The sequence below is a fragment of the Bos taurus genome, chromosome 6 (genome assembly GCF_002263795.3).
Source record: "Bos taurus isolate L1 Dominette 01449 registration number 42190680 breed Hereford chromosome 6, ARS-UCD2.0, whole genome shotgun sequence".
NCBI classification, from domain to species: domain Eukaryota; kingdom Metazoa; phylum Chordata; class Mammalia; order Artiodactyla; family Bovidae; genus Bos; species Bos taurus.
In genome coordinates this window covers 36,615,846-36,630,714 of record NC_037333.1, presented here as the reverse complement: position 1 = coordinate 36,630,714, position 14,869 = coordinate 36,615,846, and the positions used below count along the sequence as shown (strand labels likewise).

Here is a 14,869-nt window from a genome sequence, read left to right as displayed (position 1 = left end):
TCACGTTCAGATTTTTAATATTTTTTCTTCTTTTTGTTAGTGTGAGTCACAGAAAGTGTTGAAGGACCTGAATTTGCTTCTGTGGCCAAATTGAAGTAGCCAAAGCTGCTCCATGTATTATGACTGAAACAAACGAGCAGGACTTTCATGATCGTTTATCTTCACTGTTGAATGAGGCTCCTGGTTTCTTGCACTCTTGCAAGAACTGTATTTGTAGGTTTTGTTTAATAAATGTATTAAGAGCCCTTTTCAGTGTGTCTGCTGGCCTAGGGCACCTGGCTATACAGAGACAGAGACAGGTTCGAATTTTACCTGATATGGGGTGACCAGGTGAAGGAAAAGGAACTAAGAAGGGGGAAGGATGGGGAAATGGAGGGGAGAGAGACTGCATTGGAAATGTTCTCTGGAAACAATGCCTCCTTTCCAGGTGGAGGTCTTAGGGAAGCTTTACCTAGAATTGAGGTTGGACAGACACCTCCTCCAAGTAGTGCCTTCAGGACTCATTTCCTTCTTCTCCTAAAGCATCACATGCATTTCCTTGTATGTGAAAGTGTGAGTCATGTCATATACAATAAGCCTCAATTCTGGAGATGCAGGAAATTTTAGTTCTTAGACAGCTGCCAGACTGTCACCAGTTAAGTTTTGTGATTGTGCCATCCAGATAGTAACTGCTATTAGTCACAAGTGACTAGATTTTAATTTAAAATTTAAAGTTGTATTGAAGAGCACCTTTATAGAGGGGACTTTCCAACAGTTAATTATTTTTTGGAATCGTATTCATAGCTGGAAAGCCTGAGATTTATCAGGGGGTTTAGACCTTGTCCTGAGTCTCTCATGCCATTTTTTCATTTACAGATTTGTTCAAGAGAAACTATCACTAACATACCAAGCCATTATCACAAACTGTAATAATAATCACAATCTCATAGAAATACTGCTGGCAGCTGTATTAAGTAATGTTACAACAACCATCAAAAATGTCTTGTTATGGCCAGAAACAGTTTGTAAGAGGTCTTTAAGTAAAATGCTAGATATTTTCTTTCAGTATGTGCCTCAGGCTGAGTGTTTAATTTAGTGCTTCACCTGTGAATATTTCGCTCCCAAGACCATGGGAACCATTAAGTTCTTTAAGGCAGGGATCAGAACTCTCCTTCTGATGGATGTCTCCATGTCCTTCCACCAGGGCTCCCAGCTAGAACTGTGTGGGATTCGTGCCCTCTGGGCTGGAGCTGCCCACTTTGGGCCGCGTCCTCAATGCCTCGTCTACAAAAATGCACAACGTGGCTGTGCAGTCAGAGCCTGGTGCAGATGCTTACTCTGTACCCTGACCAGTGCCTGGCACACAGCTGATGCCCATTAAATAACAGTTACTAATATTCAATAAGTATTTTCTGGAGTTTTTTTAACTAGTGTTTTTTTTTAGGTTAACTCTTTTTGTTTTTGTTGGACTATAGTTAATTTACAGTGTGTTAGTTTCAAATGTGTAGCAAAGTGATTCAGTTATATATATATTCAGATTCTTTTCCACTATTCCTAGAGAAGGGAACACTACCCACTCCAGTACTCTGGCCTGGAGAATTCCATGGACAGAGGAGCCTTGCAGGCTGCAGTCCATGAGGTTACAAAGAGTTAGACACGACTGAGAACTTCCACTTTTCCTTCATAGGTCATTGCAAAATATTGAGTGTCACTCCCTGTGCCTTACCTAGCTAGTTTTCATTTGTGCGTTTTTTCCCTTTTATTTTAGTCTTTCTAGGGGAAAAATATCAATGATCATTTTAATTATAATTAAACTTGTTTTCTCTGTGTTTTAACCAACATGTGAAATATAAGTGACATGAGGGCAGGGGCTTTGCTCTGTTCACTGGTATATTCCCACTCCAAGAACAATGCCTGGTATATGGTAGTCCCTCAACAAATGGGATAATATAAGTTGCTGGATTTGAAAAAAAAAACAAAACACATCTTTTTTGTCTCTCTCTTTTTTTGTTGTAAAATATACATAAAAAGTCTACCATTTTAACTACTTTTAAGTGTATAATTCAGTGGTATTAAGTATCTTCACGGTGTTGTGAACCATCACCACCCTGCATTTCCAGAACTTTCTCATCATCCATGCTGCAACCTTTTTATCTGTTCAACACTAACTCCCCATTTCCCTCTATCCACTCAACACTAATTGTTTCTCGTTTTCTGCAGCTCCTGGGAACCTCTATTCTCCTTTCTGTCTCTATGAATTTCCCTACTCTAGGTACCTCATATAAGTAGAATCATGTAATATTTGTCTTTTTGTGTGTGGCTTATTTCACTTAGCACAGTGTTTTCAAAGTTCATTCATGTTGTAGCATGCATCAAAATTTCATTCCTTTTTAGGGCCGAATAATGATCCGTTGCATGTATATACCACATTCATCTGTGGTATATTTTGTGGTAATGGGTAATGTGGTATATTACCCATTCATCTGTGTATATTTCCCCTCTCTTTTGCAGCTCTTCAAATTTATCAACTTTAACAGGACCATGAGTCAGCTCTCTACAACCATGTCTCGGTGTGCCAAAGACCTCTTTGGCTTTGCGATTATGTTCTTCATTATTTTCTTAGCATATGCTCAGTTGGCATACCTTGTCTTTGGCACTCAAGTTGATGACTTCAGTACTTTCCAAGAGTGTATGTAAGTATATATGAAATTAAGAAGACAAATTTAATCAGAGAAAACACTGCCTTCTCAAGGTTAAAGAAACCTTCATGGTGGCTGTGTAACTACCAAATGTTTAAAAGTAGTGGTTTAAAATGAGAATTAATTCTCTTTTCAAAAACATTAACCCACCAATGCAATTATGACAATAATTTCTGAAATGCTAATGTTTAAAATAGAGCCTAAAAATACCATAGTAAGATATAGAATAACAGTTATCATAAACCAGCTCTGTCCCAAAGAATGAGGTCTTCTCAACACTAAATGCAGATGGTGGCATTTAAGACACAATTTGCCTCTATTTTTATACCTATCAAATATTGTTGCCATACATTTAAACTTCAGCTTATATTCTAAGAAAAAAAAAAGCTATTTCTAATATTCAAGGAGAAGCCCAAACCAATACAGGAATTATCAGGTTTTGTCCCAAAATTCATAAACATAATATTAGAAATAGGTAAAGTAGCCAGTATCAGACTTCCATGGCCTGTACAAAGAAGTTAGTTAGGAAAGATGATGGTCATGATAATAGAAGTTAATAGGGTTTTGTGTACAAGAATGCCTAAAAAATGGTACTGTTTCATGAAAGTTGGGAATGGAAACAATTTTACTGATTAAGACCCAGCATCTGGCAACACACAGCTGTTCCTGACCCCACTTAAAGTGCATTGAGAATATTGGATCTTCAAACACGTACAATTTTGGCTATCCTTCAAAAATCTTTTTTTCTTAAGAGATTTTAAGTTCATATGCAGGGTGACCATTGTGAAGATTTAGAGTTATCATCTTTTACCTAGATTATATATTACATTCTTATAGTCAATTGCTTTTTAAGTCATCTAATAATAATTATTATGTTTTCTTTTTAACCAAATGAAAATAACATATTTTGCATGAAAGCATATTATTTTTATTCTAGAAGGCTTTTAATTGCTCATATAAGTAGCAAGAGTTTTCCCAAGGGGTTGACAATTTTCTGTTATTTGGCAGCTTTCCACATTGATTTTTAAAAAAGGTTCAAAAGTATGAAATTATCTTTTGAGCAATGTTATGTCAAAAGAATGCTGGACACTCTTTGTTTTTGTATTGTGGTGTTGTGTTTTGTTTTGTTTTTATAGCTTCACTCAATTCCGTATCATTTTGGGTGATATCAACTTCGCAGAGATTGAGGAAGCTAATCGAGTTTTGGGACCAATTTATTTCACTACATTTGTGTTCTTTATGTTCTTCATTCTTTTGGTATGTACACTTTTGTTTATAGTGAGGTGATTTAAACTTCATAAATCACCATTATAAATCATCATCTCTTCTTTTCTTCCACACTTTATTCTCTATCAGTTTTTTAAAGACCTGGGAAGTAGAAAAAAGTAAATATTAGAAAACATGTTTTGTTTTATTTCTCATTCATTCACAGTTTTAAGTCTTTACCAAATATCTTTTCCATGATCTTTCATCTATATATATGTACTCAATTTAAAAAAAAGTAAATCAAGTGCAGATTTATAGTTATCTAAAATAGTGCTTTGCCTAAGAAGTAGAATATGCTTACACACTTTTTTTTTTTAAACACAAATGTCAGCACTTTCATGATCACTTGCTTGCATGACTTTTCATTTCTCTCCTTCTTCTTTTCTTTTTTAAAAATAGAAAATGACAGAGCAAGCCAGATGCAGGGTACCAGGAGTGACCTTTGAGTGAATTGTTGCTTGTGGAGGTCAAGATAGGTTGTTTTAACTTATTCATGTTTCATATACCTAGAGACTGCATGCAAAGAATATTTCAAATTTTAATTTAAAACTAAATCTCACAATGAATGGAAGTTGTTTTAAATTTTATTTTCAAAAATATTCCTCTTATTCTCTTGGTTTGGTACAAATTCAGGTTTTTAGCATTTTGGCCTTTAATTAAGTGTTTTTGAACAGCATTTTGTTCTTCATCTTAGCATTTAAACATTTATTTGTCCACTCTACTAAGTATTAAGTTAGCTTAACCTGGGCTGTGGGTATTTTTCATTTTAAACACTATCACTTAAGATTTTCCTTATATTAACTATATCTTAAGAAAAAACAATATTTCCATTTTTAATTGATTTTTGTAAAGATCCTTTGTATAAAGTTCATTAATTCAGTTGAGGAGCTCCAGAGTTGGTCCAGGTATTTAGTGGTCAAGTATATGGTGTTTACTGATTGAAAATTAGATGTACTTTAATTGGACTGAAGGAATCAGGAATAGCACTTACATCTTGCTGTCTGTACATATCATGATTAGTTTTAAACTTAAGCCCCTTAAAAGTTTCTGTTTCCTGTCATATATCAAAGAAAAAAATAGAAGAGTAAGCCTTTGTCACTCTCTTACATTAGTAATATTTTGAATTTTGAAGCATCTGAATCCCAGAGTCTCTGCTAAGAGAACAGAAGTCAGGAATTAAGAGTTCTGCGGCAGACCCTTTAGTTGACTTCAGGCCACTAAGTTTTCTCTGTACATCAGTCTGCCAGAGAGAGACATGATCATGGCAATTGGAAATGCTCAAATGCGGACATATTTGAATGTTGGCTTCTAACAGGCAGTGCCTCCTAAATTGTTCAGTCATTTTATCAGATCAATGCCTGGAACATGAAAAGCTCTTAGTTTTTGTCTTTATACTGAGATATTTATTTGTACTACTTCACAAAAAGGAATTGTTCTCCCTGTACCCTCCAGAGAGAGGGGAGGCTACTGTCAATACCAGTCTTTTTTTTTTATTCCCTGTAAATGGCAAGCCAAGGGCAGGGCTGATCACCATTCTGAGATGACTGCCAAGTGTTAATCTATTGCCCTCACTTAAGAAACCACAGTGGTGTGAGCTGGAGCAAAAGCCCCTCCATCAACAAGGAAAGACCTCCTATTCAAAGTCCGCCCCTCAATCAAGTGACACAGAATGGAAAGGCCATGAACTTCCTCTCCCCACACCTTCAAGAACCATTCTAGCCACTTTCCATTTTTTAAAATCTCTTCAGAAGACGCACACTATAATCCATTTCAACTGACATTTGCAGGCATTAGTTATTGATCATTTGGAAAAGAGACATAAAACATTAGATGCCTGTGTGGGAAGAATGAAGGTGGGTTACAGTCCACTGACTGCAGCTGTCTGCCCTTATTATTGAGCATTAAGCCACAAACTTCTGTGTATTTTATATTCTGTTCTCATTTCTGATACAGAATCCTAAATGATATTCCTCCTTAATTCATAGAGATTTAGTAGCTCATTAAAATAATGGAGCTCTGATTTGTTTCTTCATCAGTCATCAATAAATATTTATGGAGCCACCACATTTCAGGCAATATACTGGGTACTGGGAATGCAAGTAGTAAGGAAAATAGATACCAACCCCTCTCTTCCGACGATTCTGTGGACTTGTATGGAAAACAGACATAATACACCACTGTATAGTCACAAACCATAGTTACATGCTAAAAAGGAAAACCAAAGGAAGAACACATTAAAGAAGGACCTTATCAGTTAGGTGTGATACTTTGAGAAAATCCACTGGAAACAGGCATTGGAAATGCAAGTCATGATAGTGGGGGAGAGAAAAGTCAGGAAAATGGACTAACCACTACTGAATGATAATAATAGCTGTAAATAATGGAGCACCTGCCATCTGTTAATTCTGTCCTAAGTCCTTTACATAGATGAGCTTATTAATCCTTACCACAGATCTGTAGTGGAGATACTACTATTTCTCCCATTTTATAAATGCAAAAACAAATAAATTTTAGAATGAAGAATGGAAGAATGAATATAGTCTTGGCAGTGCCAAGGTAGAAACCCAAGTTTGCTTGCCTTCAAAGTCTGTGTCTTTTCCACTGAGCTTTTCTTGACTTATCTTTTCTGCTAGGCCTACCATCTTTCTATTTGTGGAGGTCTTTTTAACTGCTTAAAATATGTTCTGCAAACCTCAACTATTATAACAGTATTTGAAATAAGCATAGACTCCACTTGTCTGGCTTGACTACTGAAATTTGAGAACCTATTTAGAGTTCTACACCTCTAATAATTTATGTCAAGTGAAAAATGTACAGAACATAGATAAGCAAAAGTAATAAAATACCCCACCATTCCTAGGTAAATACATTAATATTTTATTGTATTTCATTCTTGTCTCTTTTTGAAAAATATTGCATTTGTAAGTAAGAATATATATTGCATTTTTATTTGCCATAACAAAGGAAAAACTAATTTTCCCAAAGAATTTGGTAGCAAAACTATTAATTGATGACTTCTTGAAACAGATTGTTTTTAAAAAAAGGTCAAATGTGTCAAATTTTAGATTGATGTTTACAAAATATATTTAGGTTTCTTCTTTAATCTCTAAATTTCTTTGATTTACAAACAGAATATGTTTTTGGCCATCATCAATGATACTTACTCTGAAGTTAAATCTGATTTGGCCCAGCAGAAAGCTGAGATGGAACTCTCGGATCTTATCAGAAAGGTATGACAAGCCCTAATTCTCAGAATCATTTTATTTTCTACATGAAATAAACGTTGTTTCAGCCAGATTGCCAGATCAACATGATCCACTGACACCATTTAAAATAAAGAGTAGGTGGTTTGTTCCAGGAATAAGTTGCATGTTCTCTATGTTGGAAATAGGGATAGATACACTGCTATCTTGGATTTAAATTCTGGGAATCCTTTAATGCCCTAGAATTGAATTCTCAATAATCTCTTGCCTCTTAACAGCTTAGCTGCTGGGTTCATCCTCTTTATTTATTTTGACACCTTCTCTAGTCAGCTCTCACTTTTAGATCCAGAGTTCAGAATAAACGGGAAGAGAAGATTATATAAAGACATTTCCCCTTCTATCTTAATTTTGATTTTTTAAAAAAGAAAAGTTTTAGAGGCAAATATTTTGTTGTTCACACTTTACCCTTGACCTTCCAGGGAAGTTTTAAAATATAGTCAAAGGAAGAAGTCCTTGGATCAAGTCCACAGCCTAAGGTCCTGAGAACTTTCACCTATGTACCTTCTCAGGAAGTGTTTAATTGTTAAATGGAAGGGCAGGACAGGAAAGCTGGGCAACTTTGTTCTTCTCCATGTGACTTCTTTACTTGATTTGAAGTATAAAACTTAGCAACAACAAATAACTACATCTGAAGTACACAGCTTGTTGCCAGTCATCATCCTGCTGGATACAGTGGTTCCTTGACCATAATATTTTTCTGTTTGGTTCAAACCACAGGACAATGTTGTCTGTGAATCATGTTGAAACAGAGAACTTCCGCTTTGTAAAACAAAGACCCCTGGATAAGACCTAACATTTGTGTTATCCTGAATTTTACATAACAGTTGATTATATTCCAGCAAATCCCCAGGGTAATTACAAGCAGTCTTTACTTTGCTCTTTGGGTATGATGTGCACAATTTCAGTGATTTCAGTTAAATAACACCAGCCTTTCAGCACAGTTCAAATTTCAGTTATTGCAGTATACTGACTGAGAAGTCGCATACAGTACAAATTTCAGTTTCAGTTATCAGAGTATATTTCAGTTATCATAGCATGTTAACTGTGAATAATAGCAGGAAGGACAAACTTCACTACCAGCTAAGTCATTACATAAATAACAAATGTGCCTCATCATCAGTGACTCATAATGTCACTTCTTTCAGAGTCAAAGGTTGGTCCCTGAGCATCTGCTATTCAGTTTATGCACAAAGTTTACAGTCATATTGCCTCCTTATCTCCCAGTGATAAACCCATGTGACATTTTACAAATATGCATAATTAAAGGAGAGAATAGGCCAGCAAAGAAGAAAGTACAGCAAAGAAACAAAGAATGATAACACTGGAAGTGAAATTAAAAACATTGGATTTTTAGAAGAAATACGTAGCTGGCCATGGGAGTGTTGACACTGCTACCTCTCAAGAGCTTGAGAGCAGCCAGAAGGACTAGTGAAGGCATGTTTATCAACATAAATGAAGAAAGAGATTGTGACAAATAGGATGAAGATGTCTTGATGCTGGCAACTAATTTCACATTAAAGGGACTCTCAGAGATATTTCACGACTTCGGAAGTGCAAGGGATAAGATATTGGAAGCTGATCCAGGTTAAGAAAGGGTTATAACTCATCAAGATGTAGAAAAGATGCTCACTTAATAGTGTATGCTGTATAGTAACAAGAAGAAGGCAATGATTGTTTGGAGTACTCTGAATAAGTTTTTTACAAAGAAATAAAACTTCAATGTTTCTATTGTTTAAAATGTCAGTGTACTAACATAATCATTTTACTCTTTTTTAAATTTCCTCATAGATTTGTAGCCTACACCGAGGGAGTTTTTAATGTTTTAACAAAAATTTCAAAGGTCACAAAACAGTCATAATTTTTCCTGTTGATTAGTTAATATTGCTTTACACAGTTGTACTGTCTCGTACAGCCCCGCGCTGTTGTGTATAGCAAGGACTGCGGTGTATAGTGAAAAATCCTCATCTCCTTGTCATTGAAGTGTTTGTACACTCATGAAAGGAAATTATCAACTGTAAGATAATATAGAAAATAATTAATCTATGACTCAGGTTTCTTAGTTTTCTTAAGAAATATTGCACATTCCTACATACTCTGAGGCAGACAGCTGAGGAATGTACTGACTTTCGTCCTGTACACTAAACTTGAATACAAACCAAAAGATTCCTAGTTCTTCTTCATTTACTGAAAGACCTGACTCCTCCCACACGAGCGTCATGGAAAACTCGGGATGCATTTGTCAGTCATCCCACCCGCACCTGTTTTGTGGTCCATTTGTGTGAGATACTGTTCTGGTCACTGAGTTTACAGTAGTTACCACTGTAATTGAAAGGCAGAACAAACGAAAAAGGAGGATAAACTAAAACAGTCTTTCTTTCCGGCAGGGTTACCATAAAGCCTTGATCAAACTAAAACTGAAGAAAAATACTGTGGATGACATTTCAGAGAGTCTGCGGCAAGGGGGAGGCAAGTTAAACTTTGATGAACTTCGGCAAGATCTCAAAGGGTAAGAATCTCAATTTGCCCGTGCTGGGAAAGTCCTTATGTAAAGATAAATCCTTAGTGCTAAGTCTCCTTCTAGCTCGAGTGCTCATAGAGACACGTTTGTTTCAAAGGTGAGTGTCTTTCTGGAATGTATTCTAAGAGGAGGACGGCCCTGACTCAGCAGTTTCTCCTTTCCTCCCACATGTCAGTGTGTCTGTGTTTGGGATGGATCGTGTGCATGGATGAGTTCATCTGTAACCTCTCCCTAATTTCAGGAAAGGCCATACTGATGCAGAGATTGAGGCAATATTCACAAAATATGACCAGGATGGAGACCAGGAACTGACTGAACATGAGCACCAGCAGATGCGAGACGACTTGGAAAAAGAGAGGGTGGGTCTGGTTTAGGAGAACATGATTGGTTCAACACCTGCAATATTTCAAACAGCTTATTAAGTAGTGGGTTATTGGGAGCATATGTGTCTCTCTCTCTTTCCCTCTGTCTTTCCATTGATGTAGTAGTACCCTGCCTACTCCAAAAAGGATATATAACACCATAATATATTGAAATGTATTGTTTGCATAAATGTAGAAAAATAGAGTGAAGCAGAACAAAACTGAGATATAAAGGCAAACCTGAATGAAACTAAAAAACGCACTTCACAAAAAAATATACTTTTTTTATTTTTATTTTTTAATTTATTTTTAATTGGATGATAATTACTTTATAATGTTGGTTTCTGCTGTACAGAAACATGAATCAGCCATAAGCATGCATATACCCTCTCCTTCCTGAGCCTCGCTCCTGCTACCCACATCCCACCCGTCTAGGCTGTCACAGAGCACCAGGTTGAGCTCCCTGTCATGCCTAATAAGATTGAGCAGCAGATTTAGCCCTAAGCTTTCTAGTAACCCATTTGAGGAAGACTTTGAGTAGTTATATACTTCACAGTGTCCATGAGAATGGGGAAAAAAGATTTCTCAGAAGAGATAAATTTAGTTGTTCTTAATTTATCTTGTATAATGAAATAAAACTAACCACTGCCTTCCATTTGAATATTTACTATGAAACTGTTAAAAATAAGCTTACATGAGCTTTTATAATCAGAAAAAATAATTTAAAGTTTTAACATTAACTTTAAAAATAGTTAAACAAACCCCAGAAAATCCATGCTAATTGAAATACAGAGAATGCAAATGAATGTTACACAAAAGTTAGTTCCTATGAGGAGACAGTATAGAACAGTGGTTTTGAAATGCTGCTCCACAAGACAATGCCCATAAGTGGAAAAACTTCACCAGTCATAGTGAAATACGAGCAAGAAGACAATGAATAATATTTTCACATGGCTGTATTTAGTCAAAATTCTTACTCTGAGATGGTATCCTTCCTTACTTCGTAGCTATTACACATGTTCACTTTTATGAAAAGGTGAAAACATATTTCTTCATTTACTTTTTTCTCTGCTTTTCTGTATTTTTACTGTTCTTTCTTGTCCAGACAAGGAGTTAGCAACTTCTTGCTGGTCATTAAAATCTATTTTGAACATTTGCCAATACGTGAAACTGAAAAGTGTGAGGATCACAGTCTGGTGTTAACCTCACAGGAATCCTAGGTGAATGGCACACACCCCTTTCCCGTTTGTCCCAGTCCTCCATGAAGCTTCTGTGGGGCCCCGGGGTTCCCGCCCGTCACTCAGTGATCCCGTGTTCTTCAGGAGGACCTGGACTTGGATCACAGCTCTTTACCACGACCCATGAGCAGCCGAAGTTTCCCTCGAAGCCTGGATGACTCTGAAGAGGAAGATGACGACGACAGTGGGCATAGCTCCAGAAGGAGGGGCAGCATCTCCAGTGGGGTTTCTTATGAAGAGTTTCAAGTGTAAGTATTGAGGAAATGATAATTCGAGTTGACAAGGGGCTTCCCATGTGGCTTAGCTGGTAAAGAATCTACCTGCAATGTGGGATACCTGGGTTTGATCCCTGGGTTAGGAAGATCCTCTGGAGGAGGGCATGGCTACACACTCCAGTATTCTGGCCTGGAGAATTCCATGGACTATATTGTCTGTGGAGTCACAAAGAGTCAGACACAACTGAGCGACTTTCACTCACTCATTCACTTGAGTTGACAAGAGTCAAAATGACACTAACTAGCTTTTCCCACCTCTCTCATTTTGGTCTTTTCCATAACTAATTGTCAGTTCTTTTTAATAAATATTATTGGTGTTCTTTTCTCCTTATGAAAGTAATTTGTTTATTATAGGAATTTTTTATTTCATTTCTTATTCTTTCCAACTCCAGAATTTCTATTTAGTTCCTTTTAACAATTTCTCTTCTTCCTTGATTGATATTTTCTATTTGATGAGGTGGTGTCATCACACTGCCCTTTATTTTTTATTTTTCTACATGACTTAGTTTAGCTCTTTGGATATATTTATAAGAGCTATGTGGACTGTTTTGTCTACTGAGTCTATCTGGGCCCTCTCAAAGGCAGTTTCTGTTGCCTGCTTTTCTCCCTCCTGTGTTTGGGTCACATTTTCATGTTTCTTTGTGTGTCTCATAATTTTTTTTTGAAAACCGGAGATGTTAAACAATATTAAAAATACTTATAAATTCCCCTTCCCCTCAGAGCTTGTTTTTGTTGTCATTTGTGTATTTGTTTTTTAGTGACGTCTGTTTCCCCCACATTGTGAACCTCCAGTGTCACTTCTCAGAGGTCACAGCCCGGACCACGCACACAGTTATCCTGGGGAGACAGGACTTGCAGGTCTTCCCCTGGGCTCTCTGTTAAGCCTTCTGCCTCTGTTGATACTGCATCTGCCTCTTCAGTTCTCATAATTGTTGGCTGATTGGTCTGTGATTTTCATCAGTGCCTTGGGATACAAATTGCTCCACACTCTGATCCAGTGAAATTCAGGTGCCTTCTCAGGGGGAGTTTTTGAAGCCAGTCTCTGGCTGACTTCTCTCTCCTGGTTCTCTCTGGTAAACTAGCTGGTAAATGGTTTAACTTGATGATCTCATGAAGTGACCAGCCTCCTCTTAACTGCTTATCACCACAATCTCCATTGTTTTCAAGAACACTCTTAGGCTTGAATTTCTGCAAAGTTTGTTCCAAATAAAGCCAGTTCACTTAGGGAAGCTTTGGAGCTCTGTTCTGTGGCCTGACTGTCCTTCCAGGCAAAACCTTGGTGTCACTGTTCCAGAGCTAGTGGGCCATTTCTCTCACAGTGACACCCCTGTTTCATGAGCCTTCGGTGTTCTCAGCTTGCCTTTCCAGGCATGGAAAAATCTACCCTCCAGCTGGAAGTTGAGTGGAAGAAAAAAATCCCGTCTCTTCAGCCATTCTTGTCTGAATTAGAGTCTCTGCAGTGTAGATTTGGAGGTGGAGGTACAAGGATGAGAAATACTGACAGCCTGACCCTTTCTGGGAAATAAGTATAGCCCTCCAGTAGGAGCTGACAGGAGAGGGCTAAGTGTTCTTTGCTGACCCACCCCTGGAGGTGGTAAAGAATCCCCTTGCTGATTCAGGAGATGCAGAAGACACAAATTCAATCCCTGAGTCAGGAAAATCCCCTGGAGGAAAGCATGGCAACCCACTCCAGTATTCTTGCCTGGAAAATTCTATGGACAGAGGAGCTTGGTGGATTACAGTCCATGGGGTCATAAAGAGTTGGACATGACTGAGTGAGCACGCATATGCCCCTAGAAGATCTCTGTCACACAGAGCTAGGGAGCAGGAGAGAGAGAGCAGATTGTAGTTCAGATATTACTAAAAAAAAAAAAAAAAAAGCTTCTTATTGTATGCCCTTAAGAAAATTTCCAGAAATTTTTAAAAAATTAATAATTTTCAACAGTTATGGTTGTTTCAATGGGAAGAGGTCCTCCAGGGCCCTCATGCTACCATTCCAAAAGTTTTGTCTCCTTTTTTAAAAGTATTTATATAACATTGTGTTTATTCAAAGAAATGGGATCATAAGTGAGCATACTGTTTTCTAACTGCTTTATTTACATTATAAATAATGTCATTCTATTTCATGATTAGAATGTAAACATCATTCTATTGCATGAAACATTCTGTCACAGTATAATTTCTGGTGTCTTCGAATTTTATTGTGTAAAGAAACAATAATATATTTAAGCAATCTTCTATTAATTTTTAACAATTTTAATGACCTACTATTACTAAGCAGAACCCCAGAGAATATCCTTGTAGTCAAAAATTACACATATACTTATTTCCTTTAAAACTTCTCAAAGGACAGCCTGGATGGGAAGAGAGTTTCAGGGAGAATAGATACATGTATATGTATGGCTGAATCCCTTTGCTGTTCACCTGAAACTATCACAACATTGTTAATTGCCTATTGTTGTTTAGTCGCTAAGTCGTATTGGACTTTTTTTGTGATCCCATGGACTATAACCCACCAGGCTCCTCCGTCCATGGGATTTCCCAGGCAAGAATACTGAAGTGGGTTGCCATTGCCTTCTCTAGGGGATCTTCCAGACCCAGGGATCGAACCCTTTTCTCCAACATTGGCAGTTCCCCCAATATAAAATAAAAAGTTAAAAAAAAATGGAATATCTGAAAGATAGATAGGCATAACTTTTATGGTAGACATACTTCTGATAAAATCTTGACTCGCAAAAGAACTGTGCCAATTGGCGTTCCTACCAGCAATGTATGAAAAATCTCTAAAGTTCTAGACTATTTAGAAAGTGTTTTAAATTATAATATTGTTTAAGGAAAAAATCTTAGCATTTCCATTTGTTAAGACAACTGGGCTGAAAAGTCAACAACACAAGATGTTTTTGTCCCTCTCAACTGTGGTTTCCTACAGCCTAGTGAGACGAGTGGACCGAATGGAGCACTCCATCGGCAGCATTGTGTCCAAGATTGATGCTGTGATAGTGAAGCTTGAGATCATGGAGCGGGCCAAACTGAAGAGAAGGGAGGTGCTGGGAAGGCTGCTGGATGGAGTGGCTGAGGTTAGTGGTCATCTGAAACAGAAACACCCTGATTTTATAAAATATCAAGGTCATAGTTTAAGTAACCCTTAATCTAAGAGGATGTTTTCCCCATACATGCAAATCAGTGCAGATAAAATGGTAATCCAGAGCTGTTGCTTTCTTAATACTCTTCACACTGATGATACTGCCCTCAAAAAAAAAATTGCTCCA

General features: G+C 37.2%; 1 protein-coding gene across 1 annotated transcript in view; it reads left to right on the top strand.

Annotated features, from left to right (window-relative positions):
• PKD2 (polycystin 2, transient receptor potential cation channel) overlaps nucleotides 1–14,869 on the top strand; it is a 58,678-nt gene that overhangs the window by 41,464 nt on the left and 2,345 nt on the right. Inside the window, 7 exon segments of the mRNA NM_001046312.1 lie at nucleotides 2,491–2,672; nucleotides 3,815–3,935; nucleotides 7,076–7,174; nucleotides 9,592–9,713; nucleotides 9,967–10,084; nucleotides 11,410–11,573; nucleotides 14,530–14,677. Coding sequence (NP_001039777.1) covers nucleotides 2,491–2,672; nucleotides 3,815–3,935; nucleotides 7,076–7,174; nucleotides 9,592–9,713; nucleotides 9,967–10,084; nucleotides 11,410–11,573; nucleotides 14,530–14,677 — 954 coding nt within the window.